The 26,144-nt window shown below is 39.6% G+C and overlaps 1 protein-coding gene across 1 annotated transcript in view; it reads left to right on the forward strand.

The window, feature by feature from the left end:
• The window catches only part of nkd2b (NKD inhibitor of WNT signaling pathway 2b), a 49,517-nt gene extending 33,918 nt beyond the window's left edge, over nucleotides 1-15,599 (forward strand). The window contains exons 4-10 of the mRNA XM_081388086.1: nucleotides 5,226-5,274; nucleotides 7,400-7,518; nucleotides 10,174-10,269; nucleotides 10,465-10,615; nucleotides 11,154-11,226; nucleotides 11,456-11,571; nucleotides 12,869-15,599. Of these exons, the coding sequence (XP_081244212.1) occupies nucleotides 5,226-5,274; nucleotides 7,400-7,518; nucleotides 10,174-10,269; nucleotides 10,465-10,615; nucleotides 11,154-11,226; nucleotides 11,456-11,571; nucleotides 12,869-13,398 (1,134 nt within the window). The 3' untranslated portion in view covers nucleotides 13,399-15,599. The remainder of the gene's footprint in view (nucleotides 1-5,225; nucleotides 5,275-7,399; nucleotides 7,519-10,173; nucleotides 10,270-10,464; nucleotides 10,616-11,153; nucleotides 11,227-11,455; nucleotides 11,572-12,868) is intronic.
• The last annotated feature ends 10,545 nt before the right edge of the window (nucleotides 15,600-26,144 follow it).

The following is a 26,144-nucleotide window of genomic DNA, read 5'->3' on the forward strand; positions in this document are numbered from 1 at the left end:
TCCCTGGTTCTTAGAAGTGCTTCCCTGGCCCTCCTCCAGGTCCGCCGGCATCGATTGATAAATGCCTGAACTGAAGGAACCGCAGCTTCGGGACCCTGTGAGGGAAACAGAGGAGGTTGATACCCAAGACAACAAGAAAATGGGGATAACCCAGTAGACGACACCGGCAAGGTATTGTGAGCATACTCAACCCACGTAAGCTGCTGGCACCAGGAAGAAGGGTTATGAGAGGCCAGACAGCGGAGAGCCCTCCCGAGGTCCTGGTTCGCACGCTCGGTCTGGCCGTTGGTTTGTGGATGGAATCCTGACGACAAACTAGCAGTAGCTCCAATCTGTCGACAGAACTCCCTCCAGAAATGGGAGATGAACCGAGGCCCCCGGTCGGAGACCACGTCCTCCGGAAGACCGTGGATCCGAAAGACGTGGTCGACGACCTTCTGGGCGGTCTCCTTGGCAGAGGGGAGTTTGGGAAGGGGAATGAAGTGGACCGCCTTGGAAAAGCGATCCACTACGGTAAGGACAACTGTATTGCCACTGGACTCTGGTAACCCCGACACAAAGTCCAGCGCAATGTGGGACCAGGGGCGGGAGGGAACGGGAAGGGGTTGGAGCAAACCAGCGGGTACAGAATTAGAGGACTTGTTTTGAGCACAGACCGAGCAAGCGACTACAAAACCCCGGACATCCCCCCCCATGCCCGGCCACCAGAAACGCTGGCGGATGGAAGCCAACGTTCTCCTCACTCCTGGGTGACAGGCCAGCCTGGACGAGTGGCCCCACTCCAGAACCCCCGGCCGAACCGACTCCGGAACGAACAGCAGACCCGCCGGGACTCTCTCTGGTACCTCTGCCCCCGACTGGGCCTGCCTGACGCATCTCTCGATGTCCCAGGTGACGGACCCCACCACACGACCTGGAGGAAGGATGGTGTCTGGCGGGGTTGCGTCCTCCGGGACAGGAAACTGACAAGAGAGAGTGCGTCAGGCTTGACGTTTTTGGAACCAGGCCGGTAAGACAGGGTAAAATTAAAGCGACCAAAGAAAAGTGCCCAGCGAGCCTGCCTGGAATTCAACCGTTTGGCGGTTTGGATATACTCCAAGTTCCGGTGATCAGTCCAAACCAGAAAAGGCTCCACCGCACCCTCCAACCAGTGGCGCCACTCCCCCAAAGCCAGCCGCACTGCCAACAGCTCACGATTGCCGATGTCGTAGTTCCGTTCTGTGGGAGACAATCGGTGAGAGAAGAATGCACAAGGGTGCAGTTTGTTGTCAAGGGAATATCGCTGGGAAAGAACCGCTCCGACACCTATCTCTGACGCATCAACCTCCACAATGAACTGCCGGGTAGGGTCTGGAGTAATTAATATAGGTGCAGATGAAAACCTCTTCTTGAGTTCATCAAAGGCCGCCTGAGCGGATGAGGACCAGCAAAACGGTGTCCTTGTGGAGGTTAATGCAGTCAGAGGGGCCGCCACCTGGCCAAAATTACGGATAAACCGCCTGTAGAAATTAGCAAATACGATAAAACTCTGTAGTGACTTTCGGTTGCCAGGTGTGGGCCAGTCGGAGACGGCTCTTACCTTAGCGGGATCCACACGAATCCCCTCCACCGAAACGATGTGTCCCAAGAACGGAACCGACTGGTTGTGGAAAGAACACTTCTCCGCCTTAGCAAACAGTTGGTTCTCCAGCAGGCGCTGCAGCACCCGTCTAACATGCTGAATGTGTACCTGGAGTGAACGAGAAAAGATCAAAATGTCATCCAGATACACAAAGACAAACTTGTTGATCATGTCTCTCAGCACATCGTTGACGAGCGCCTGGAAGACGGCTGGGGCGTTAGTCAAACCGAAGGGAAGATCCCGGTACTCGAAGTGTCCCGTGGGGGTGTTAAAAGCCGTCTTCCACTCGTCCCCCTCCCTGATCCGAACCAAATGGTATGCGTTGCGGAGGTCCAGCTTCGTGAAGTACCTTGCCCCCTGCAGGATCTCGAAGGCCGACGACATCAACGGCAGGGGATACCTGTTTTTAACGGTGATGTCGTTCAGCCCCCGATAATCAATGCAGGGGCGCAAGGAACCATCCTTCTTCTTCACGAAGAAGAACCCCGCTCCCGCCGGAGAGGAAGAAGGAAGAATAATGTCGGCCGCCAGAGACTCTGATAGATATTTCTCCATGGCCGCCCGTTCGGGGGCGGACAAGGAGAACAACCGTCCCTTAGGCGGAGAAGTGCCCGGAAGAAGGTTGATGGCGCAATCATAGGGACGGTGCGGAGGAAGAGATGAGGCCCGGGAGTGGCTGAAGACCGCCCTCAGATCATGGTAGACCTCAGGAACTCTGGAAAGATCGATCAGCTCTTCCTGCAACACAGGGACAGAGGAGACAGGAGACAAGGCAGACACAAGACAATGGGCATGACAATGTGGACTCCACGATAAGATTGTGCTCTCTGACCAGTTTATGTGAGGATTGTGAGTGGTTAACCAGGGGTGACCAAGGATCACGGGAGTGAGGGGTGAGTGACAAACAAAAAACACTATTTCTTCTCTGTGATTGCCAGAGGTGACAAGCTCTAAAGGAACAGAGGTCTGAGAAATAGTGGTCAGTTCCCTCCCATCCAAGGCGAGAACTGAAAGGATAGGAGAAAGAGACTGAAAAGAAATGCCTCTCTTCGAGGCCCAAGAAAAATCAAAATTCCCTTCGGCTCCCGAATCAATGAGGGCAGAGAGTTGGTGAACAGCACCTTTATGAATGACTGAAGCTGGAAGCATGGAGCGGGAACCAGTGGGTGGGGTGGTAGAAGTAGCGCTCGCCAGTATCCCCACGTTTACTGGCGAGCGTTGGCTTTTGCCGGGCAGGACGAAGCAAAATGTCCGAGACGACCACAGTAGAGACATTGTCCCTTAGACAGACGTTTCTGTTTCTCCTCTGCAGACAAACGGTACCTGCCCAACTGCATAGCTTCAGGAGCAGGTAGGTGGTCTGGAGCAGCAGACACGGAGGAGGTAGGTGCGAGGTCGACTAATGACATGGATGGAGGGAACCGAGCTCTCCTACGAAGATCCCGACGGTTGTCTAGGCGGATGGCCAGGTCAACAAGTTCATCCAGGTGTTCAGGGAGTTCGTGAGCATACATCTCATCCTTTAGGTCGTCCTCCAGCGCCTCCGTAAACCTGGCAACCAGTGCTGCTTCATTCCACATACTTGAAGCTGCGAGGGTGCGGAACTCAATGGCGAAGTCCGCCACTGAACGTCTCCCCTGACGCAGTGCTGCCAAGAGCCGCGACGCCTCCTTACCGAGCGCTGAGCGGTCGAATATCTTGACAAATTCTGCCTTGAAGCTGAGAAAGTCCTCGCAGCACGCTGCCTTTGCAGCCCAGACAGAAGTAACCCATTCCCGGGCCCGGCCGGCGAGAAGGGAGATGACGAATGCCACTCTGGCAGTGTCTGAGGCATAAGTGAGGGGTTGCAGAAAAAATATCACCTCACACTGAATCATGAATGCACGACACATTGAAGGCTCACCGGAATATATGGGAGGGTTGTTGATGCGTGGTTCCTGAGTGACAAGAGGGCGTTCGATGGCCGGTGCCATAGGATTGCGATCGGTCTGCATCCGGCGAATAGTCTCTGTAAGTTCAGTAACCTGGCTGACTAGAGAGTCCATGGTTTGATGAGCGGCCACCAGCTCCCCTTGATGCTGTCCCAGTAACGCACCCTGGGCCTCCACAGCTGAGCGTAGCTGAGATTGGTCTGCTGGGTCCATCCTGGTCAGTGTGTACTGTTAGGGAGGTGCAGAGACAATAGGAACCCAAGAGCAGATCAATTCAGAATAGAATTTATTGTCCAAAAGCTTGAAAAACAAAACAAAGCAAAACATAAAATAATTGGTAGCCGAGCTACCAAGTAAGAGGGCGAGACAGAGGCGAAATCCAATGGACAGGCTGGGGTCAAAAACCAGTAGCGGATCAACAGTTTCAAGGATGAGGCCAAGGCAATAGTCCAGGACGAAGGCAGGGGAGTCAAAAGCCGGGTGAGCAAGCTGAGTTGAGATAGGGAACAGGAACTGGACAAATAAACAACAAAACAGGATCAAATAATCAGACAAGGTTTAGAAGCAACCAAAACGAGACTTCAGGCAAGGGGACAGTGGTGAAGCGGACTGAAACCAAGACACACTGACAGAGAACCAAAGAAAGAGAGAAGCATAAGTAGTGGAGAAAATCAGTGCAGAAAATGGGAAACAGGTGTGTGATTAATGAGAGTGAGAGCACTAATTAGGATGGGATTCAGCTGTGAGAGTAGAGTGAGGTGAACTGACAATCAAGACACAAGACAAACACAGCAGAAAGGCTGAAGATCAAGCCAGAGTCCTGACATAATCAGAAATGTTTTTTTTTTTAGCAGAAAATCAGCACATTAGAAAGATTTCCGAAGGATCATGTGACACTGAAGACTGGAGTAATGATGCTTTGATCACAGGAATAAATTACATTTTACATTTAAATTGTAATAATATTTCGCAATATAAGCATAGGAGACTTCATGAACATGGTTGTGGTTGAGGTAGTTGTTGACTGCTTACCTTACATGAGCAGGTTGGGATTTGTACGCCATGTACCGCGGTGCATTTTTGTGGTCCAGACGTTGATGTTTTCTGATGGTGTTTATGACAGGCCTCAGTCTCGTCTGTTTCGGTCTCATTGTTAGGCATATTCCTGGATTTAACTAGTTCCATGTGATACTTTAGCAACAAAACCCCCACATTTTTCTGTTTATGAAAATCTCTCAAGTCATCAGAGAAAAGGAAACGTGGTAGATGAGACATAATTGGGCAAATATGCAAGTATTTCTATCATACGTTTGGATGAACTGATCAAATGTATGCCTTGAATGCATTGTCTGCCTGCCAAATGAACAAATGTAAATATGGTCAGCGCTATTACAACACAGCACAGGGAAACCGGCATAACCAATAGTATGAAATTCTCTATGGAGAAAATTAATAGGATTATCTTTTACTGCAGGAACTCAACTGTTTCTCTCTGTTGCTTTAGGGTCCAAGGTGGAAGGTATTTCGCAGTGAGATTTAATCTTATGTGACACTATCATGGTTTTTCCGTCCCTGAGGAGGAAATGCTTCAGATGGAGGCGTTTGTTTTTTCTGAGGTTTCTGGGCTGGATATTGAACTAACACCTCTCTCGATCTCTGTGTTTCTCCTCCAGGAGCTGCAGAACTGTGAGCTGAAGGACGGACACCGCTGCCCTCTACAGGGTGTGTACTTATTTTCATGCTTAAAGGGGTGGTTGATTATGATTTGACTTTTCTAACTTTAGTTAGTGTGTAATGTTGCTGTTTGAGCATAAACAACATCTGCAAAGTTACAACGCTCAAAGTTCAAAGCAAAGGGAGATATTTGCTTTTAAAGAAATCGCTTTTTAAGGACTACAACAAACGGCTGGTAGAGACTACAGGACATTCCTCCAGGGTTAGTGACATCACCAACCCTAGAATTTACATAAACCCCGCCCCCTGAACACGATTTATAGATTATCAAGACAGAATATGCTAATCAATGACTATAAGATAACTACACATAAGCTACATAAATTCACCAACTAACCATTCAGAAATGTCCTGTTGCTTCTACATGTTGTCACTTTTTCTAGAGTCTCTCCATCATTGTCTGAATCCGGTTTGAACATAAAAGGCTAAAAGTTTTTTAAATTTTCAGTGCATGTGTGTGTGAGTGCAAGCTGTTGTAGCTCCGCCCTCTGTGCCGGGAGCAGCAGCTCATTTGCATTTAAAGGGACAGACACAAAATGGTGCATTTTTGCTCACCCTTAAAAATTGTACATTTTAACATGCCATATGGGTATTTTGAGCTAAAACTTCATATACACACTCTGGGGACTTATTTTACATCTTGTGAAAAGGGCATTATACCACCCCTTTAAAGTGGTTATGAAACAAGTTGCGATCATCTTTGTGATGTAAATCTGAGTGAAACAGCTTCTTGAACAAGAACAGATTTGGATGAGACTTGATTTTGTCATTGGGGAATTGATTGGATGGTTGTGGTTTGCTATTGGTCGATTTCATGTGAGTGACAGGTTGCCCCGCCCCCAAGCCATTAAAACACATCATCAGAGCAGAGAAGAGAAGAGCTGTGAGAGAGAGAGGAAGTTAGTTTGATTCAAGATTATGTGGCACATGAATAAAAAAATAATAATAATGATGTGCACAAATAAATAATTTAGAATAAATACTGCAATATTTCATAAAAAATAAGAATTGTCAGTTTTGATTTCATGTTGATTCCACAACAAGAATAAATATCTGGCAGTGGGGTCAGAAAAATCTCAGGTTGTGTTCGGGTAATTTTGACCCGGAGAAAATTGTTATTTTTCCCGAAAATACTAGTTAATGTTATCGCATTGGACTGAAACTTAGTGACTTTGTTCACAAAGGGTATAACTACTTCTCAAATGTTTTTTTGGATTTGTCACTTTGTTACAACACTTGTGGTGTTCCCGGTCAAAAATGACCAGCCTACAAAAAATAGCTTATAAATCACTCATTATACTATATTATCACCCAATATTGGATTCAATCTTTTTGTCAACTTGTTTTCTTTCAATTAGGACTGGTTTTATGTTTCTATTTGCATCTGATTCATTGTAGGCCTCATATATCTGAGAGTAGGCACCAAATTTTCTTTTGTAAAAAAGGCATTTTTTTGTGTTTAAGGGTTTTGAACACAACCTGAGGGTTAATTCTGACCCCATTGACAGATATTTCTTCTTGTATTTTTTTTTTTAGCATTAACTCACTTCATTTTGATTTATCAGGTAATTTGTTAAAGGGACAGTTCACCCAAAAAAATTTCAACCTGAAAATTCTGTCATTAATTACTCGCCCGCATTTCGTTCCAAACCTGTAAGACTTTCGTTCATCTTCAGAACACGAATGAAGATCACTTGATGAAATCTGAGAGATTTCTGTCCCTCCATTGACAGCTACGTAACTACCACTTTGACGCTTCAAAAAGTTCATAAACTGATCGAGTCTCTTCAGAAAATTCGGACTAAACCGCTCAATTCATATGGATTCATAATTCGTTTTACATTCTCTTTATGAACTTTTTGAAGCGTCAAAGTGGTAGTTGCGTAGCTGTCAATGGAGGCACAGAAATCTTTGTGTTTGACTTACGGGTTTGGAACGACATGAGGGCGAGCCATTAATGACAGGATTTTCATTTTTGGGTGAACTATCCCTTGAAGACATTCTGCTTCTCAAGTAAATGCATCTTGATATAAGAATGTTTAGATATTTGTACTGGAACTCTGTGCACTCAGTGTAGTGTACTCACTGTATTTGTGTGTGTGTGTGTGTTTAGTGGTTTTGCCTCCAGAAAAGGCCGAAGGATGTGAGAGTTTTCTTCAGTATCTGCCGTCTGAAGATGGAGAGAGAGACCTGAAGGAAACCTGCAAAGGGAAGAAGCGCATCAGTCTGAATGTAAGTTCACGCCAAGCAACAAACAGAAGCTGAATGCAATCATTTATGGAGGGCACCTTTGTGATTATATAACTATAGGGTTTTATAATTGATATGACTGGAACACTCAAATATGCACAAAATACACAAATAAACATTTTTTTTAAATTTAAGTGAAAACCGTGATAAATAACTGTATTTTACATATTTTCATTTATCATTAATATCTAAATATTTATTTCTCTACAAAATGACATAAATTTGTGGGAAGACTATTAAGTGATATTTTTTTTAATTGATTTATTAAACTGATTCATCATCTGAATAAACCGAATCGTTCAAATGGATTGGCTTTATTTTAGAAGACATTTACTGTCTACTAAAAATATTTGTAGTAAAATTACTATATTATAATGGCTGTGCTAAATGTACATTGTACCTTATATTTTATTTTGTTTACATTTTATTTACCAGATGCTTTATCCAAAATGACTTAAGATAAAGATCATATTAACGACAATGATAAGAAGTCTTGTTTGTTGAGAAAGTGGTCAAAATTAAGTTTATTCTTAAAACAAGAACAAATATCTGCCAATGAGGTTAGAAAAGTCAACTTGTTTTCCTTGTTGAATCAAGGTGCTTTTCTGAACCCACTGGCAGATATCTGTCATTTATCGTTGTTTTAACCACATTTTAATTATTTGATTAATTTCTCAGATAACAAGACTTCTTATCTTATGTATTGATTTTATAATGTTTAGATATTTGCACTGTGAAACTGAGGAATTGTTACTGTATAAAATAGGTTAGTAGTGTTGCTAGTTTCATCACACACACACACACACACACACACACACACACACACACACACACACACCCTAAATAGTGTAAAACAATTTCTTTTTACCCATTACCAGAGAATGTGATCTCCTTTTTCAAAGTCTTGATTTGGTGTTTGGCCTCTACTAGAATAGGTTTTCATGCTTGAATGTTAAAAAACATTATTTTTCACATATTCTCCATTGTTGCAGCTCCTCTCTTCCCAGTCTGTCAGTAACACTCTATATAGTTCCTGTCTCTATGAAGCCCCTCCTTCTGAAAAGCACAATGTGCTCTGATTGGTCGGCTGGATCAGTGTGTTGTGATTGGTCGAGCACTTTGAGTGCGTTTGGGGAAATGTCCCGCCCCTTACCATAACCACGAGTGTCAACACACTACTAACTAACCAGGCCCCGCCCCCTTTATTCTGCATATGCCTTGGGGACGGGAATTATTTAAACGAGGAATATTGTGACGTGTTCGTTCCCGGAAGAAAACTAAAGACTACAATGGAGGCGTTTCAGGGAGTTCAGAAACAGACACTGATATAGAGAAGAACTCCCGCTGGAGGGACTTTTGTAACTTTGCAAACCTTTTTAACACTCAAACAACAACATTACACACTAAAGAAAGCTGAATATGTCAAAAAGCATAATAGGACCCCTTTAAATGACAATAACACAGGACTTTATTTCTGTTTTCACTGTAAAACGCTCTGTAATGAAGTATGTTGTTCGGGGAAGAAGGAGGCGGGAACTGGCGAACGTTCAACACCTTTGATCTCAAAATAAACAAAATGAAAGTATAAACGGCAGCCCCTCACGGACGACTGCTGCGCACACATAAACAAAACATAACATAAATAGTCCAGGCCTGGTCCTCTCTCTTCCTTCACTGTCGACGCTCCGCCTTTTATGCTTCCGACGCTCCTCCGTGAGAGATACGAGACGCACAGGTGACGCTCATTAATAGCCACCGGCTCACGGCTTCGTCCTGCTTGCCACACGCTCCAATAGTGCAGAACGAATGAAACACATCAGTGATATCCCAGTGCATTGCCAAAGGCCTGAAATCATGGCGTATACCGCATGAGCTCGGAGGATAGTCTTCTTGCTTTACCTCACCATCCATTCTGATGTTGTAAGAGTTCGCTTGCTCAGACGCCCGCAGCATCTCCAGACGTGTGCTCGTCCAATCATCATCCTTCTTTACCGGATACCCATGAATTACAGCTGCTGCCAAAAGCTGTAACTGAGAATCGTGGTGAAAAACTCCCTTATACTGTACATCCTCTCTGAACAGCTCCAATTGCATTTTAAGAGCTGACCTGAAACATAATACCTGTAGATTGCATGTTTTCCTCATCAAAAGAATAACATAACCATAAATAAGCATTCTGTCATAATTTACTCCCTCTCATGTTGTTCCATATCTGTACGACTTTGTTTATTCTGTGCAAAAAGAAATGATGAAGCTTCTGTTTTACATAGTAAAACTTAAAAAAAAAAAGCTTTTTTTTTTTTTAGTAATTTGTCATTTTTGTTCTTTAAAAAACACTATTTAGGTTTCATTTTTCTTTATTTCGTTTTTATTTCGTTTTTATTTTTTTAATTACTGTTACTAATTTTAGTGCTATAACTTCAACATGTCTAATTTTCATTTAGTTTGTATTTTAACCTATTGTAATCTTATATTTATATTTTATTTATCAGGTTTTTACATGTGCAGCAATGTTATTCTGCATTGTCCCGTTCTCAGTTTTGAGTGAATGATTTATTTCCTAATGCAGTGACAGTAGTGGACAGCCTCCTGCTGGTCGTGTGTGTAACTGCACGTTTGTGTGTTCTGATCTCTCAGGATCTGGAGTGTAACGTGTCACTGGTTGATGACAACAGGCAGGAGTGGGTCTTTACCCTCTACGATTTTGACAACAGCGGAAAAGTCACGAAGGAGGTAAAATATGTATGCATGTGCACTAGTGTGTTGCATGCTTGTTCATGAGGTATTAATTCTGTAACCTGTTAATATGTGCAGATCAATGATTATGAACCAGCCTGCCGTAAACAAACTTGCTAATACACGTTCAGCATCTGACATTCATTAAAATGCATGAGAATGAGAATGCATTCATGATGTGTTGTGTGTTAGGACATGTCCAGTCTGATGCACACTATCTATGACGTGGTGGATGCCTCCGTCAATCACTCGTGTAAAAGCAAACAAAAGACCCTCCGAGTCAAACTGACGGTCTCTCCAGAACCTGGATCTCGCAGGAGGGACGGGACACACGCCGGGACCGGTGGGACTCTGCAAAACACTAATACAAATATAACCAAATATCATGGGTTCAATTCCCTAGGAATGCATGAACTGATCAAACGCACAGGCAATGCAATGCAAGTCGCTTTGGATAAAAGCGTCTTCCAAATGCATAACTGTAAATATTGTTATTTCAGCTGCGAAAACAACAAAAAACAGTTCATATTTTTTTGCACACTATAATTTATGGGTGTTAGTTTTGTGAGATTTCAATACACAGTATTATTGCAGGGAGTAATATCGGGTAATATTAATTTGTTAATATTAAATATTAATATTAATCGCATTGTTATTTATTTAAATGTTTATTTACTCATTGTTTACTTAGTTTTCTTATCGCAGGTTTTATTATGTACATTTGGTTTCTGTCTAAATGGACAAATGAATGAATCAGTCAAACTATTATACAACTAAATAGTTCACGCTTTAATTTATGATCGAATAAGACACATTCGAAGCAACCATAAACAGCATCAGTTCACTTTGTTTGTGCCTAACTTTCTTTGCTCCCTCTTCAGAGAGAGACGCGAGTCGCTTGAGTCGCATCGAGTCGGCTCACACGGAAGAGAGACGGCAACACACACACATCAGGTGACCAGCTAATGTCATGTGGGGCTTTGTTGTTTTCTGTGGGTGCCATTGTTAATTATAATGTGGGATATCTAGTTTTGTGTTGCATCATGCAGTGTATGAAACCGTTTCAAAAAGTAATCATGCATGATTAGACCGTGCTGAAACGTCACTATACTGTGTAGATGTTATGCCGTATATATGTCCATATTAAAGCATGATGGAAGTTTTTTTACCTGTGATGTTACAGAGGTCAGCCTGCTGAAGCTCACGAGAGGAATCACTATTGCGTGGATGAGAACACAGAAAGAAGAAATCATTACCTGGATCTGGCTGGGATAGAGAACTACACCTCCAGATTTGACAGTAAGATTTTCCTGATTTTCATGATAGCACAGAAAAACACGAGTGAGTTGTGTATTACACTGTTCACAGTAAAACCTGCGCTGTTTGAAATGATCAGAGATTAAAGGGAGAATCTCATGGCCATATTTCATTTCAAAATTCACTTACTTTCATTTCAAAATAACACTGAAGGGTGAGTCTCACAAAACCCACCAGGAAATGTCGTATTTCACCACAAATTTAAAATCATTTTTTGTTTCGCATGAATAAGTATAAGTGCATTATAGGACCCTTAAGACATTCATTTATTATATAATTTTTTTATTTGACATTATTTTCACATTAAGCTCATCCCCTCCATTTTCTCATAAAAATCTCATGACTGCAAAGCAAAACAATAAGATGTTATTTTAATTGTAAAGTCCTCATTATGGTAGTTTTTGTTGTGCTGCCTTTAATTTATGCAAAAAAAAAATTACAGGCTTCATTTTCTTTATCTAATATATTATTTCTTAAATATGTTCATTTTGCTGATCCTTTAAAAAATATAAATATCTTAATTTTCTTCTGATCCTTTATGAAAAAGTTTATATGTAATTGTTCATTGCACTGACCCTTTATAAAATATAATAATATAATCTTTTCTAAAAAATATTATTCTTTGTTAATTATGCTGGTCTTTTATAAAATATAATTTCTTAATTTTGTTCTGATGCTTCATAAAAATATTATTCTTTATTAATTGTGCTGGTCTTTTATAAAATATAATTTCTTAATTTTGTTCTGATCTTTTATAAAAAATATTATTCTTTGTTAATTGTGCTGATCTTTTATAAAATATAATTTCTTAATTTTGTTCTGATCTTTTATAAAAATATTATTCTTTGTTAATTGTGCTGATCTTTTATAAAATATAATTTCTTAATTTTGTTCTGATCTTTTATAAAAAATATTATTCTTTGTTAATTGTGCTGATCTTTTATAAAATATAATTTCTTAATTTTGTTCTGATCTTTTATAAAAAATATTATTCTTTGTTAATTGTGCTGATCTTTTATAAAATATAATTTCTTAATTTTGTTCTGATCTTTTATAAAAAATATTATTCTTTGTTAATTGTGCTGACCCTTTATAAAATATAATTTCTTAATTTTGTTCTGATCTTTTAAAAAACATTGTTCTTTAATTGTCTTAATTGTGCTTACACTTTTACAAAATATAAATATCTTAATTTTGTTCTGATCCTCTTAATTATGTTTCATTGTGCTGAGCCTCTATAAAATCTTATTTGATATTATTAATGTTCTCTTTCTGCAAGGTGCCTCTCCTCCTGCGGCCCAGCAAGAGCCGCCCTCACGGCCTCCACACAACCAGAGTCGTTCCCGGTCCCATGAGCCCGAGACACAGGCCCATCAGCGCCGGTCGCAGGTCATTTCCGACCACTGTGTGGCGCTGGATCCCCGCGTGCGCAACGGGCCCCAGTTCATCAGGTCCCCCAAGGGGACGTCCAAAGGAGCAGGCGTCGGCCAGGCTGCGGCCAAAATCAGCAAGTGCCACGGCTACTATCCCTCCATGCATGTCACAGGGGCTCAGGATGTGTACCATCTACCCCAGCAGAACCAGCCTCAAGCCCCGTCGGGTCACCAGCACCCTCTCCAGCACAGTCACAGCAAGAGACTGAGAGCCAAAGCCAGAGAACAAGCCCTGTCTCCTTCAAAACAACCCTCTCCAGCGCCGGACCGCGAGCAGAACGCCGGCTTCATGCTTCCTGTGGTCCAGCGACACGAACACCATCATCATCACGAACATCATCATCATCACCACTACCACCACTACCATCAGACATGACTTCCCCCTGCAATGGGACGATTCTTAATCATTTCATGGAGCGGAAACTCTGCTTTCATAAAGCTGTGGATTTATGTTCGTTGGAATCATTGATCATGTAAGAGAGCTTTCGGGCAAACAAAGCAGAATTCCAGGCCTCGTTCAAGGGTCATTCCTGTTCTGCAGTACCGGATGTTCACAAAGGTCTTCTTTTTTTAATATAAAAGCGTATATTCAGTGTTGGGGAAAGTCACTTTTAAAGGTAATGCATTACAATATTGTGTTATTCCCTAAAAAAAAGTAACTAATTGTGTTACTTAGTTACTTTTTGTGGGAAATAATGTTATGTTACTTTTGCATTCATTTTTCTCTCCTGCGGTGGGCTTGCTTGTTTGATTTTTAATTACGAAAAAAGTTATATATTTGGCAAACGTAAAGGCCCTTTCACACCAAAACTGAAATGAATAAGCCTCAGGCTGAAGGAAATGCAAATGCACGCCTGTACAGTAGAGGGCGCCGCTCAAACAAACCGTTCAGCTGTGCAGGAGGAGAAAGTACAACACTGTTACTTCACTGTTTTTTATTCATTTTGAGGAATACTGAAAACAAAGTAACTTGCATTACTTATTTGAAAAAGTAACTCGGATATTTTGTTGTAAATTTAAAAGTAATGCGTTACTTTACTAGTTACTTGACCTGATTACATAACTCGTGTTATTTGTCATTCGTTACACCCAACACTGCATATGTCAGATATTCAGAAATCTGCTCGGGTCAAACTCAGGCACTTATTAAGTTGATCATTTACACATTAGACAGCAGAGGTGGACGAAGTACACAACTTCCTTACTTGAGTGAAAGTACAGATACTACTGGTCAAATATTACTCCGTTACAAGTAAAAGTTGTAAAGACCTATTTTTACTTAAGTAAAAGTACAGAAGTACTCATTTTTAAAAGTACTTAAGTATCAAAAGTAAAAAGTAAATGTCAATGCATTGTTTTATTATTGTTGCATTGTTGTATGTAATAATTAAAGTACCATATGCCTCTGAATCTAAACAAAATTTGCATTTAGAAAACCAAACCCAACGTTGAAAATGAAAATCAGGTTTATGTCAGAATCCAATGTCAGATTGACGTTGATCTCCAACATTGGACAGACGTTGTATTGTGGTTGAAAATGAAAATCGGGTTGAAGTCAGAAACCAACATCAGTCAGGTTCTGATGTAAACCCGACTTTTATTTTCAATCAATATCCAACGTCAATCTGACGTTGGGTTCTGATGTCAATCAGATGCAGGGTTCTGACGTCAACCCGACTTTCATTTCCAACCAAAATGCAAACCTGCAACCAAAATCATCCACTGACTGACTGATGTTACTTTCTACTCAAGGACCTTGACAGAATTGTAGTGGAGTAAAAAGTACGATATTTGTCTTTCAAATGTAGTGAAGTTAAAGTAAAACGTTTCCAGAAAAAATAATACTCAAGTAAAGTACAGATACTCAAAAAGTACAGTACTGAAGTAAATGTACTTTGTTACTGTCCACCTCTGTTAGACAGAATATGAAAATAGAGCTAAAGTTTACCGTTTACATGAGAACGTCAACTTAATTTCTCTTCATGTTTTGATTATGTTTGTATTTGTGTAATTTCATCAAGTGGGATGGAATGATCTAGAGGGACACAAACCAACTAGTAGGCTAGCAAAAAAATATTACAAAACAGAGTTTTGTTAAAAGGATTTTTACAGAAGACAAACAGGATGCAAAATAATATTGAGGACCATAAATCTATTATCAGTATAAAAATCTCTATATCATTTTTCCCCATATATAATATATACCCAAGAAAACATGTTTAATTTTCACATTTCAGTTTGAGACCTAAGGAAAATGAATATTTATTCAAACCAAATTAAATAATTGGATGGGTATTCATTTCCCCCTGTGTTCACTTAATTCTAATAAAATAAACTAATATGATTCCCATACTAAGATTTTATCCAGTATGTTATGACATATATGATGGGGACATGAAATGTACTGCATAGAAGGAATGACTCCATATATATATAAAATGATCGTACAATTTAGCCATCATGATCTGCTTGGCCACAGATTTTTGTCTGTCACTCGGATGTGGTTTTGTGTTTCTCTTCAAGTATTTTCTCCCAAACATGGATCTCAGGTGAATGGTGCTGCTCTGTAGCTTTTCTAAAAATAAAAGAAAAAAATAAAAGAAAAAGGCTATTTCTCCTTTGGGAGAGCTGCCATGGACTGAACGTCTCCCTCTTACCAGAGGAAATATCACCACTGCCAGTTTGAATGCTAAAATATCCTTTATGTTTAAAAATAAAAACTATATGAATATAAACATTTTACTGTATGATTATGCCGCATATGCATATTTATCATGGTTTATACATATGCATTTGTTTTTATATTTTAATAAAATACATCTACTGCATTTGACATCTGCCTTTCATTCTTTATATAAATTATGTAGAATTGCTCATTAGGCAATTTGCTCATTAGAATGGACAGTGGTGCTACTGTCACAACCAACAGAATACTTGATAAACATGCGCCAAAATTTCGCCCAGACTTTAGCCACACCCCTCTCCAATTGGCCACGCCCACCACTGTGAGTAGTTATGGGAGAAACGAAGCTTTTCGAATCTCTGAATCACTTGCTTCGTCAAAAGATTCACTTGCTTCGAAGCTTTTCGAATCTCTAAATCACTTGCTTCGTCAAAAGATTCACTTGCTTCGAAGCTTTCGAAACGTCACACCATGGTTGGCCAGAACGGTGTAACAAAAACTCAGCCTGGAAAAAAACATGTTTAAAAACACCTTTTACAAACCATTTAGATTTTTTTTTATTGAAAGTGTAATCTATTAAATGCAATTAACAAATCATCTGATTCCATTATATGCAGTGTCTGTAAGTGTTTGTTAGCCTAGTATTTTATTAAATTGAAGGTCTTGTTGTGTTTCTTTTATTGGTTAAATGGGTCAGAAAGGGACTATTAACTACAACATTTCCTTATTATTGAACAAATGTGTCATTAAAATGTCTACAAATCATGTATAAACATGACTCGAGATCATAACGGCGAACCCTTCGAAACTTTAGAAGTTCGAAGTTATGAGGCTTGTTCGACTTGAACCGGCGCTGCACAGACCGTTATGACATCAAAGTACCGCGAGAGCAATTCAAAAGCATAAGTAGCCATCTTATTTCTATTCGCTCTCGCGGTACTTTGATGTCATAAACCGATCGGTCTGTGCAGCGCCGGTTCAAGTCGAACAAGCCTATGATGTAACAAAGCTTCGTTTGCTGAAATCACGTGACTTGTTCGAACTTCGAAGAAACACATGATTCGCAAAATATATTTCAGGGATGTCTGTCAAAATAATTTTTTTTAACGAGAAAATCATAAACTGTATAAATCAAGGAGAAAATTCACGTAGTTAGTGAGTGGGTTAACATGAAGTTATTCCATAGCTATTAACCCACTCGTTAACTTGAAGTTGCGGGTTGTTTCCAGGACGTTGCCAAATCATTATCAAGTCTCTATGATAGTTTGGTCAATAGATATGCCTCGAGTATGTAAGTCTGTGTGTTTTTCTACGCAATTTGTGAGATGGTCCTCAATGCAGAGCATAAAATCCGGGGGGAGGAGTCGGATCTAGATCCAACTCCTCCCACCTTACATACCTAAACCTACCAATCTCCACCCCCTGATCCCTAAACCCACCCCTAAACCTACCCATCTCCACCCCTAAACCTACCAATCTCCACCCCTTATATAATATCCGACTCCTCCCCCCGGATCTTATGTACTGCATTGAGGTGCTACTGCAATTTGTTGTAAACAAAATTGTACGTCTTATCACTTTGTGTAAAGTAATAGCACACCGCTCTCATCAACAACACATGATTTGATGATTTGGTCATTCATTCATTCTGTGTGACTCAAACATGTGCGGGTCGAGTTACCAAGTGTCGATAACCGTACGTTTGTTCCTATCACTAACCCTGAGAATGAATGAATAATAGACTAATAATATATATATATATATATATATATATTTTACATAATACTTTCAAACCATTCTAACTGGATTTGAATGCTGTGCATTCTGCGGGCTCCAGCGCCACCTTGCTGCGAGATCGGGAAATTATAGCTCTATATTGGGGCCTTTTAGATTGGGATTTATGATTATTTTATTATTATATTGTATTATATTTGTAAATTATTTTTATAATTTATAATGTTATAATTTAATAACGTTGTTATTTTAATTTTAATAATTTTATAAATGTTATAACATTTTTATATAAATATATAAATAATAAGAAGAGTTCAGATGCAAAAGCCTCTAAATACCATCTGAAATTTTCTTCTAGAATGATAATTTTTATCAAGCTTGTATATTTAAGTTTAGTAATTTCACTTAAATGACAATTAATAGGTAATCTTCATTGCCATTTAAGTGAAATTATTTAATTTAAATATACGAGCTTGATAAAAATGATCATTCTATAAGAAAATTTCAGATGGCATTTAGAGGCTTTTGCATCCTAACTCTACATATATATATACAGGTGCTGGTCATACATTTAGAATATCATCAAAAAGTTGATTTATTTCAAGAATTCAACTTAACAGGTGAAACTAATATATTATATAGACTCATTACATGCAAAGTGAGATATTTCAAGCCTTTATTTGTTATAATTTTGATGATGATGGCTTACAGCTTATGAAACCCACAAAATCAAAATCCCAGAAAATTAGAATATTACATGAAATCACACAGTAATTACACAGTGATACCATGGTCATTGAACCAGGTTTTGGTTCTTTTGGCAGTGTGGGCAGGTGTAAATCCTGCTGGGAAATGAAGGAAGCATGAAGTGCTCTGGAAATGTCCTGGTAGACGGCTGCGTTGACTCTGGATTTAATAAAGCACAGTGGACCAAAGTCCTCTTTTCTGATGAGAGCAAATTTTGCATGTCATTTGGAAACCAAGGTCCCAGAGTCTGGAGGAAGAATGGAGAGGCACACAATCCAAGATGCTTGAAGTCCAGTGTGAAGTTTCCACAGTCTGTGTTGGTTTGGGGAGCCATGTCATCGGCTGGTGTTGGTCCACTGTGCTGTCCACTCAACGCAGCCGTCTAACAGGACATTTCCAGAGCACTTCATGCTTCCTTAAGCAGACAAGCTTTATGGAGATGCTGACTTCATTTCCCAGCAGGATTTACACCTGCCCACACTGCCAAAAGAACCAAAACCTGGTTCAATGACCATGGTATCACTGTGTAATTACTGTGTGATTTCATGTAATATTCTAATTTTCTGGGATTTTGATTTTGTGGGTTTCATAAGCTGTAAGCCATAATCATCAAAATTATAACAAATAAAGGCTTGAAATATCTCACTTTGCATGTAATGAGTCTATATAATATATTAGTTTCACCTGTTAAGTTGAATTCTTAAAAATAAATCAACTCTTTGATGATATTCTAATTTTATGACCAGCACCAGCACATGACCATATGAATGAAATATAAATATTATTATAAATAATGTCCATGTTTTAATACATGAGGACGTTGACTTCATTTGGATATTTTTTAACCATCTTTTCTTTTGATTATTTTTGTTATGCAGATTTGTGTAATTTTTTTATGAAGTGGGATGGAATGCTTTAGAGAGACACAAACCAAAGGCCCATAGCACAAACCATTATGAAACTGATTTGCTGACATGCAATACTTCTATTTTATCTAAAACTATTTTAACATTTTGCTAAAACATTTAGCTAATACCTCATAATAAAAAGAGTAAATTGCAATATATATATATATATATATATATATATATATATATATATATATATATATATATATATATATATATATATACAGTGAGGAAAATAAGTATTTGAACACCTTGCTATTTTGCAAGTTCTCCCACTTAGAAATCATGGAGGGGTCTGAAATTGTCATCGTGGGTGCATGTCCACTGTGAGAGACATAATCTAAAAAAAAAAATCCAGAAATCACAATGTATGATTTTTTAACTATTTATTTGTATGATACAGCTGCAAATAAGTATTTGAACACCTGAGAAAATCAATGTTAATATATGTTACAGTAGCCTTTGTTTGCAATTACAGAGGTCAAACGTTTCCTGTAGTTTTTCACCAGGTTTGCACACACTGCAGGAAGGATTTTGGCCCACTCCTCCACACAGATCTTCTCTAGATCAGTCAGGTTTCTGGGCTGTCGCTGAGAAACACGGAGTTTGAGCTCCCTCCAAAGATTCTCTATTGGGTTTAGGTCTGGAGACTGGCTAGGCCACGCCAGAACCTTGATATGCTTCTTACAGAGCCACTCCTTGGTTATCCTGGCTGTGTGCTTCGGGTCATTGTCATGTTGGAAGACCCAGCCTCGACCCATCTTCAATGCTCTAACTGAGGGAAGGAGGTTGTTCCCCAAAATCTCGCAATACATGGCCCCGGTCATCCTCTCCTTAATACAGTGCAGTCACCCGGTCCCATGTGCAGAAAAACACCCCCAAAGCATGATGCTACCACCCCCATGCTTCACAGTTAGGGATGGTGTTCTTGGGATGGTACTCATCATTCTTCTTCCTCCAAACACGTTTAGTGGAATTATGACCAAACAGTTCTATTTTGGTCTCATCTGACCACATGACTTTCTCCCATGACTCCTCTGGATCATCCAAATGGTCATTGGCAAACTTAAGACGGGCCTTAACGTGCTGGTTTAAGCAGGGGAACCTTCCGTGCCATGCATGATTTCAAACCATGACGTCTTAGTGTATTACCAACAGTAACCTTGGAAACGGTGGTCCCAGCTCTTTTCAGGTCATTGACCAGCTCCTCCCGTGTAGTTCTGGGCTGATTTCTCACCTTTCTTAGGATCATTGAGACCCCACGAGGTGAGATCTTGCATGGAGCCCCAGTCCGAGGGAGATTGAAAGTCATGTTTAAGCTTCTTCCATTTTCTAATGATTGCTCCAACAGTGGACCTTTTTTCACCAAGCTGCTTGGCAATTTCCCCGTAGCCCTTTCCAGCCTTGTGGAGGTGTACAATTTTGTCTTTAGTGTCTTTGGACAGCTCTTTGGTCTTGGCCATGTTAGTAGTTGGATTCTTACTGATTGTATGGGGTGGACAGGTGTCTTTATGCAGCTAATGACCTCAAACAGGTGCATCTAATTTAGGATAATAAATGGAGTGGAGGTGGACATTTTAAAGGCAGACTAACAGGTCTTTGAGGGTCAGAATTCTAGCTGATAGACAGGTGTTCAAATACTTATTTGCAGCTGTATCATACAAATAAATAGTTAAAAAATCATATATTGTGATTTCTGGATTCTTTTTTTTAGATTATGTCTCTCACAGTGGACATGAACCTACGATGACAATTTCAGACCCCTCCATGATTTCCAAGTGGGAGAACTAGCAAAATAGCAGGGTGTTCAAATACTTATTTTCCTCACTGTATATATATATATATACAGAGTTTTAAAACAAAACAAAATGTTGAATACTAAAACGTGTGAAATTCCATGTCGTCAGACTGAAGGATTTTTCTAGAAACTTTTTTTTCTCTGACGAACCCTTAAGTTTCTTCAAGAACTTTAAAGACGGCCATAATTAACCACATCATAAAGGAAAGACTTGAGATTTAAATATGATCAAGTTATGCCAATATACAACAAGATATCTGAGGATCTCTGACAAGGACATGTTCATCAGAGGGTTCTGTCAGTCTGAGGAACCTCAAAATGGGGAGTCACGTGTCTTTTCCTTTTTACGATGACACTTGTTGCCCCAAAAACTTTTTGTAAAGCTTTTTGTAAACTCGTGTGGTTGCATTCAGCACATTTCAGAAGAGAATATAGTAAATACTGTGTCTTAACGCGATGTGTCAGACTATAACTATAACTATAAGTCGTTTATTTGAGCGCAGGCCAGTGAGGATTTAATCGGGGGCCAAATAAGGACCCCAACCGCGCCACACAATGCCATCCATGAAAAGCGAGGGGAGGGTCGGAGAAATGCAAATGTTCCTACTTTGTGCTGCGCGAGAGAACCTCCTCTGCCATTGACAACTGGTTGTTTCCATTCGGAGTGGGTGGAAGTTAGAAAATAATGCCAGTTAAGCGTTGCCACTTTCACACGGTCACCCACATTCCTTCATCAGCGCTCGAACGCGCAGCGCGACGGAGACGCGCGGGACTGACGCGACGCATCGCTGCTCTGCATCTCAGTCACACAGAGAAGGTAAGAGAGCTCTGATTCTGCCACTGGATAATCTCCAACTCAACATGCTGACTGTGCAACAAGTGCCCATGATGGGGAAAAAAGAGCATGGGAACATTTTGATCTCAAATACCATGTTTAATATAAAGTGATCATTATTTTATGATGCTTAAAGGAAACCCTGATAAAAAAATAATAATAATAAAAAGCCTAAGATGGTTTGCTGAGACCTTAGGACCATCAAAATTATCTTATGCTGGTTTAAAGTATTATTTTATTAGGGAAACTTTGTGGTGACATTACATACACATGCATGTTGGGATAGAGCTTGGTTTTTATGTATTTGAGTGATATATGGCTGATAAATCGGATTATATTTTGTTGAGATGTCTAACAGAGATGCATTTACTGTTTTCAAATGTTATTTTGTGAATATTAGGTAAATATTGTGTAAATGTGGTGTTTTTGTGCACCTCTTGTGATATTTATATATATATATACACACAAAGTACCTGTCAAAAGTTTGAAGGCATTACAATTTTAATTTATTTCTGTGATTCAAAGCTACATTTTCAGCATCATTACTCCAGTCTTCAGTGTCACATGATCCATTTCAGAAATCATTATAATATGCTGATTTGATAAAAGTATCACAGGTAATGTAAAATATTAAGCAGCGCAACAGTTTCCAACATTGATAATAAATCACATATTAGATTGATTTGTGAAGGATCATGTGACATTGAAGACTGGAGTAATGATGCTGATGAATATTGAGCTTTGATCACAGGAATAAATGACATTTTGAAATATATTCTGTATATCAGTGTTGCATTGACCTCCTGCTCTCCAGACATCTGCATCTGCATGGGCTGCATCGACTACACTTGTTCCCAGAGCACTCTTGCTGAAGATGTTACGCTGCAGCTCCTGTTAAAGCATCTCTTTACTCTTACAGAGACACTTGCGCTACTTTGCACGACTAAGCCTTTCTTAGGAAAATGTGATTATCTGCAGCCCCGACTCATGCATGAGAAAAGCTCCGCAACACAATAGAGGCGCTGGGAGTTTGTCTGCGTGCTTTCTGAGATGCTGAAGGGAGAATTATATAGAAAAAGGACAGATTAGATATAACAATACATACATCTGCTTCATAATGGCCTGTCTGAAGAGAAGAGAATCCATTTACAGTGCTGACGCTCTGCTGGACGGCGACCGAGGCGTGATGTTTTGGATTTGTTTGCATGTATAGCCCGTATTGTCTTATAATTATCCTAATCATGCACGTGATTCATTTATGTTGAAATTTTTCTCAACTTGTGTGCAACAGCTTGGTATATTTTTGTTGGGTTCATTGCATTGACATCAAAGAGCGAGTTGAACAATTGCCTCATTCTGTCCTTCTACCCCCACTGTCTATCCCCAATTTCCACTTGATTAAGCTCCAAGCCTCTTGAGTTGAATCCACAGGGAAAATGGTTCACTAATTTTGGAACGGGACCTCTAAACAAAACAGAGCGACTTTTCCCTTTCCACACTAATTTGAGTCTAATTAAATCAGGTACTATTTTCCCTCGCTCTGCATCTTGACCGGTGTATTTGAGGAGAATAAAACCACAGAAGAAAGGACATTTTGCGCATAAAAGTGGCATTTGTCCCTGTTTGCTCATTACTTGGGTGCTATTTCTCGTTTGCATCTAGATTTGACTGACTGGAGTGTTTCATTTTTGACACAATTATCAAATAATCATTCAATAGCCGATGCTGATAGAGACCAGGATGGCATTTGCACTTATTTTACAGTCTTTATTACTCAATCATTCACAAACATTTTTGAAAACTGAAAAGTTTTGGTCCTGCAGTTGTTGAAACCACCATGTTTGCTAATCAGCCAAGAGAGCGAGTTATCAGGCAATGACAATGTTACTTAAAAAAGAGCAAACACTGGCAGATTAATCAATTTATTAGTTCATTGCTGGCTATTTTGTCCGTAAGTACTCCAAAGACGCTGCAATGCAAGTAATGGTGATCATTATTTGTTCAGTTCGTCGGGTGTCGTTGAGCGAGAGGTAATTGCTGCCATGTGTTATAAGTGCTTGTTAAGTGAGTGATTGATGGTTGCAGATCTCACGGCGCATTAAATGCAGATGTTGTAAACATGCTTTTCATGTTGCATGTCACATCTTTCAGAGCTTTTTAAATGCTGTTATAAACCCTTTTAGTGATCATTTAGTGACATTTTACTGCTGTGTTAATGCAGATTGCATCTTGTATGTGTGTGATCTTCTAAGTTACGCCCTTCATTTCCAGTATCTGCTGTGACACATTACAGACAATTTCACTCAGAGAAACGCAACTCACGTAATGCTTTGCAAATTCAGTATTCACTGGTAAGCTTCCTCTCTGCTGAAGCCTCATTTATTCATTTGTTTGCTTATTTATTGTGTTCTGCGTGTATTTTCTTCTTCTGAAATCAGCAAGAAACTTTGCTAAGTGATGAATTCATACATGCAGATGATAAAAAACAATGCATGAAATAAGATTTCAAGAGCTTCAAGAACCACTTTGCATCTTTTTCACCAAACTCTGTACAAATTCTCTGTTTCCTCAAGCAGTTGCTTAGCAATGTGCAGTTAGAAGTGGATGGGCGTCCCATGTCGGCGGTGACACGATGGGCTGCTTTTCTCCACCCGCCTCCTCTTGCTCTTCTTCTGGCCAGTGCAACAAGAATACTAATGCACTTCAGGCTCCGTCTACATTAATCCTGTTACATTTGAAAATGGCGTTTTCGTTTCAAAACGCTTTCTGTCGACACTAGCATTTTCAAAGGTTTCTCTCATCCACACTGAAACATCGGAAAACACTAAATTCTCCTTACTTCGCATGCGTTAAACCTCATAATAGCTCACTAAGATGATACAGACATCATAAACTTATCACGCTATTCTTCTGGCAGGATCATTTATTTAGCAAACTATATTCACTGATGCGTCCAGGTCGCACTCAGTCACCATGTTTGGTCTTCAATGCGCATGTTTTGTTGCAGGACAGCAATTGTGAGTACATTTTCTGTAATCTTTGCAGGACTGCGATATGAAGAGTGTACAAAGTAACATATCTTTAGCAACAACTCTGAAAAAAATTCTAATTTGTTGTATTTAATAAAAAAATGTATCGTAAGTGGTTGCACACAATTGATTTTAGCTACTTTTAAACAAATACATTAAGTTGAACTTAATCAATTTTAGTTCAACTTAATGCATTTGTTTAAATGTAGCTAAAATCAATTGTGTGCAACCACTTACAATCAATTTTTTGTATTAAATTCAACAAATAATTTTTTTTGAAAATCATTTTTTTTATTTGAAAGTGAATGGCACATAACAGGCACATACTACTATTGTTTAAACTAGTATAAACATATCTGTTAGTTCCATATGCGTCACATGGCTTAACATCGTCATCGTTCTCAAATACCTCAGTTTTCACAGTTCACACAAACATGAAAATGGCGTTTTTTTAAATGTATCCACTTGCGTTTTCAAAAAGCTAAGTTTTTGCAGGACAAAAACGCCATCTCAGTGTAACAGAAGGCCAAAATGGAGAGAAAAAGATGCAGTTTCAAATGAAAACATATTAGTGTGGGCAAGGCTGAAGACTGGGAATGGAGGAATATGAATGTAAACATCAAACTAGCCCTCTCTACAAATTTTAGTCTGTATAGTTTGGAGAATTTTCCACTTGAGCGTTAGTTTTTGGTTTTGATTTTTGTGTGAAAAAGCTTAGAAAGCATTGCAGAGCCATTAGATGACATCTAATGCCCCTCATGAACTTTTATATTTAATATTCTTGGTCACCACGAGAGGTTTTGAATCTGCTTTGCCAGTCCATTTGTGAATTCACAGGCATGTTTTTGTATGGAGGAGAAACCAGTTTCAGACAGTCTTCCTAAGCTTATGATAAAGAACATATTTAGAGCTGTAGAGTTAATCGAGCAAATGTTTAATGACTACGGTACTTATAATGACTAAATCCACCAAACATTGCAGGCAGCATTTTTCAGGGTTTGGACACGGATTTGTGCCTCATCCATCAGGATTTTTTTTTGTCATAGTTAAAGGTGAACTTGGTTTCTTTGCAAAAATAGTGACTGTTCATTGTTTTAGACAAACGGATATTCCTGTCCCAAAGCCGCTCACACAAACAGATCAATGTTAAGTCACAATGTTAAACATTTTGTGGACTTAAACAACAAAAATTATACTTATAGTCTCTGCTTATAAAACTGGCTCACGAATGAAGAAGAAATGACACACTTAAAGGGTTAGTTCACCCAAAAATGAAAATGATGTCATTAATGACTCACCCTCATGTCGTTCCAAGCCCGTAAGACCTCCGTTCATCTTCGGAACACAGTTTAAGATATTTTAGATTTAGTCCGAGAGCTTTCTGTTCC

Source organism: Scardinius erythrophthalmus, assembly GCF_964197995.2.
Source record: "Scardinius erythrophthalmus genome assembly, chromosome: 16".
NCBI classification, from domain to species: domain Eukaryota; kingdom Metazoa; phylum Chordata; class Actinopteri; order Cypriniformes; family Leuciscidae; genus Scardinius; species Scardinius erythrophthalmus.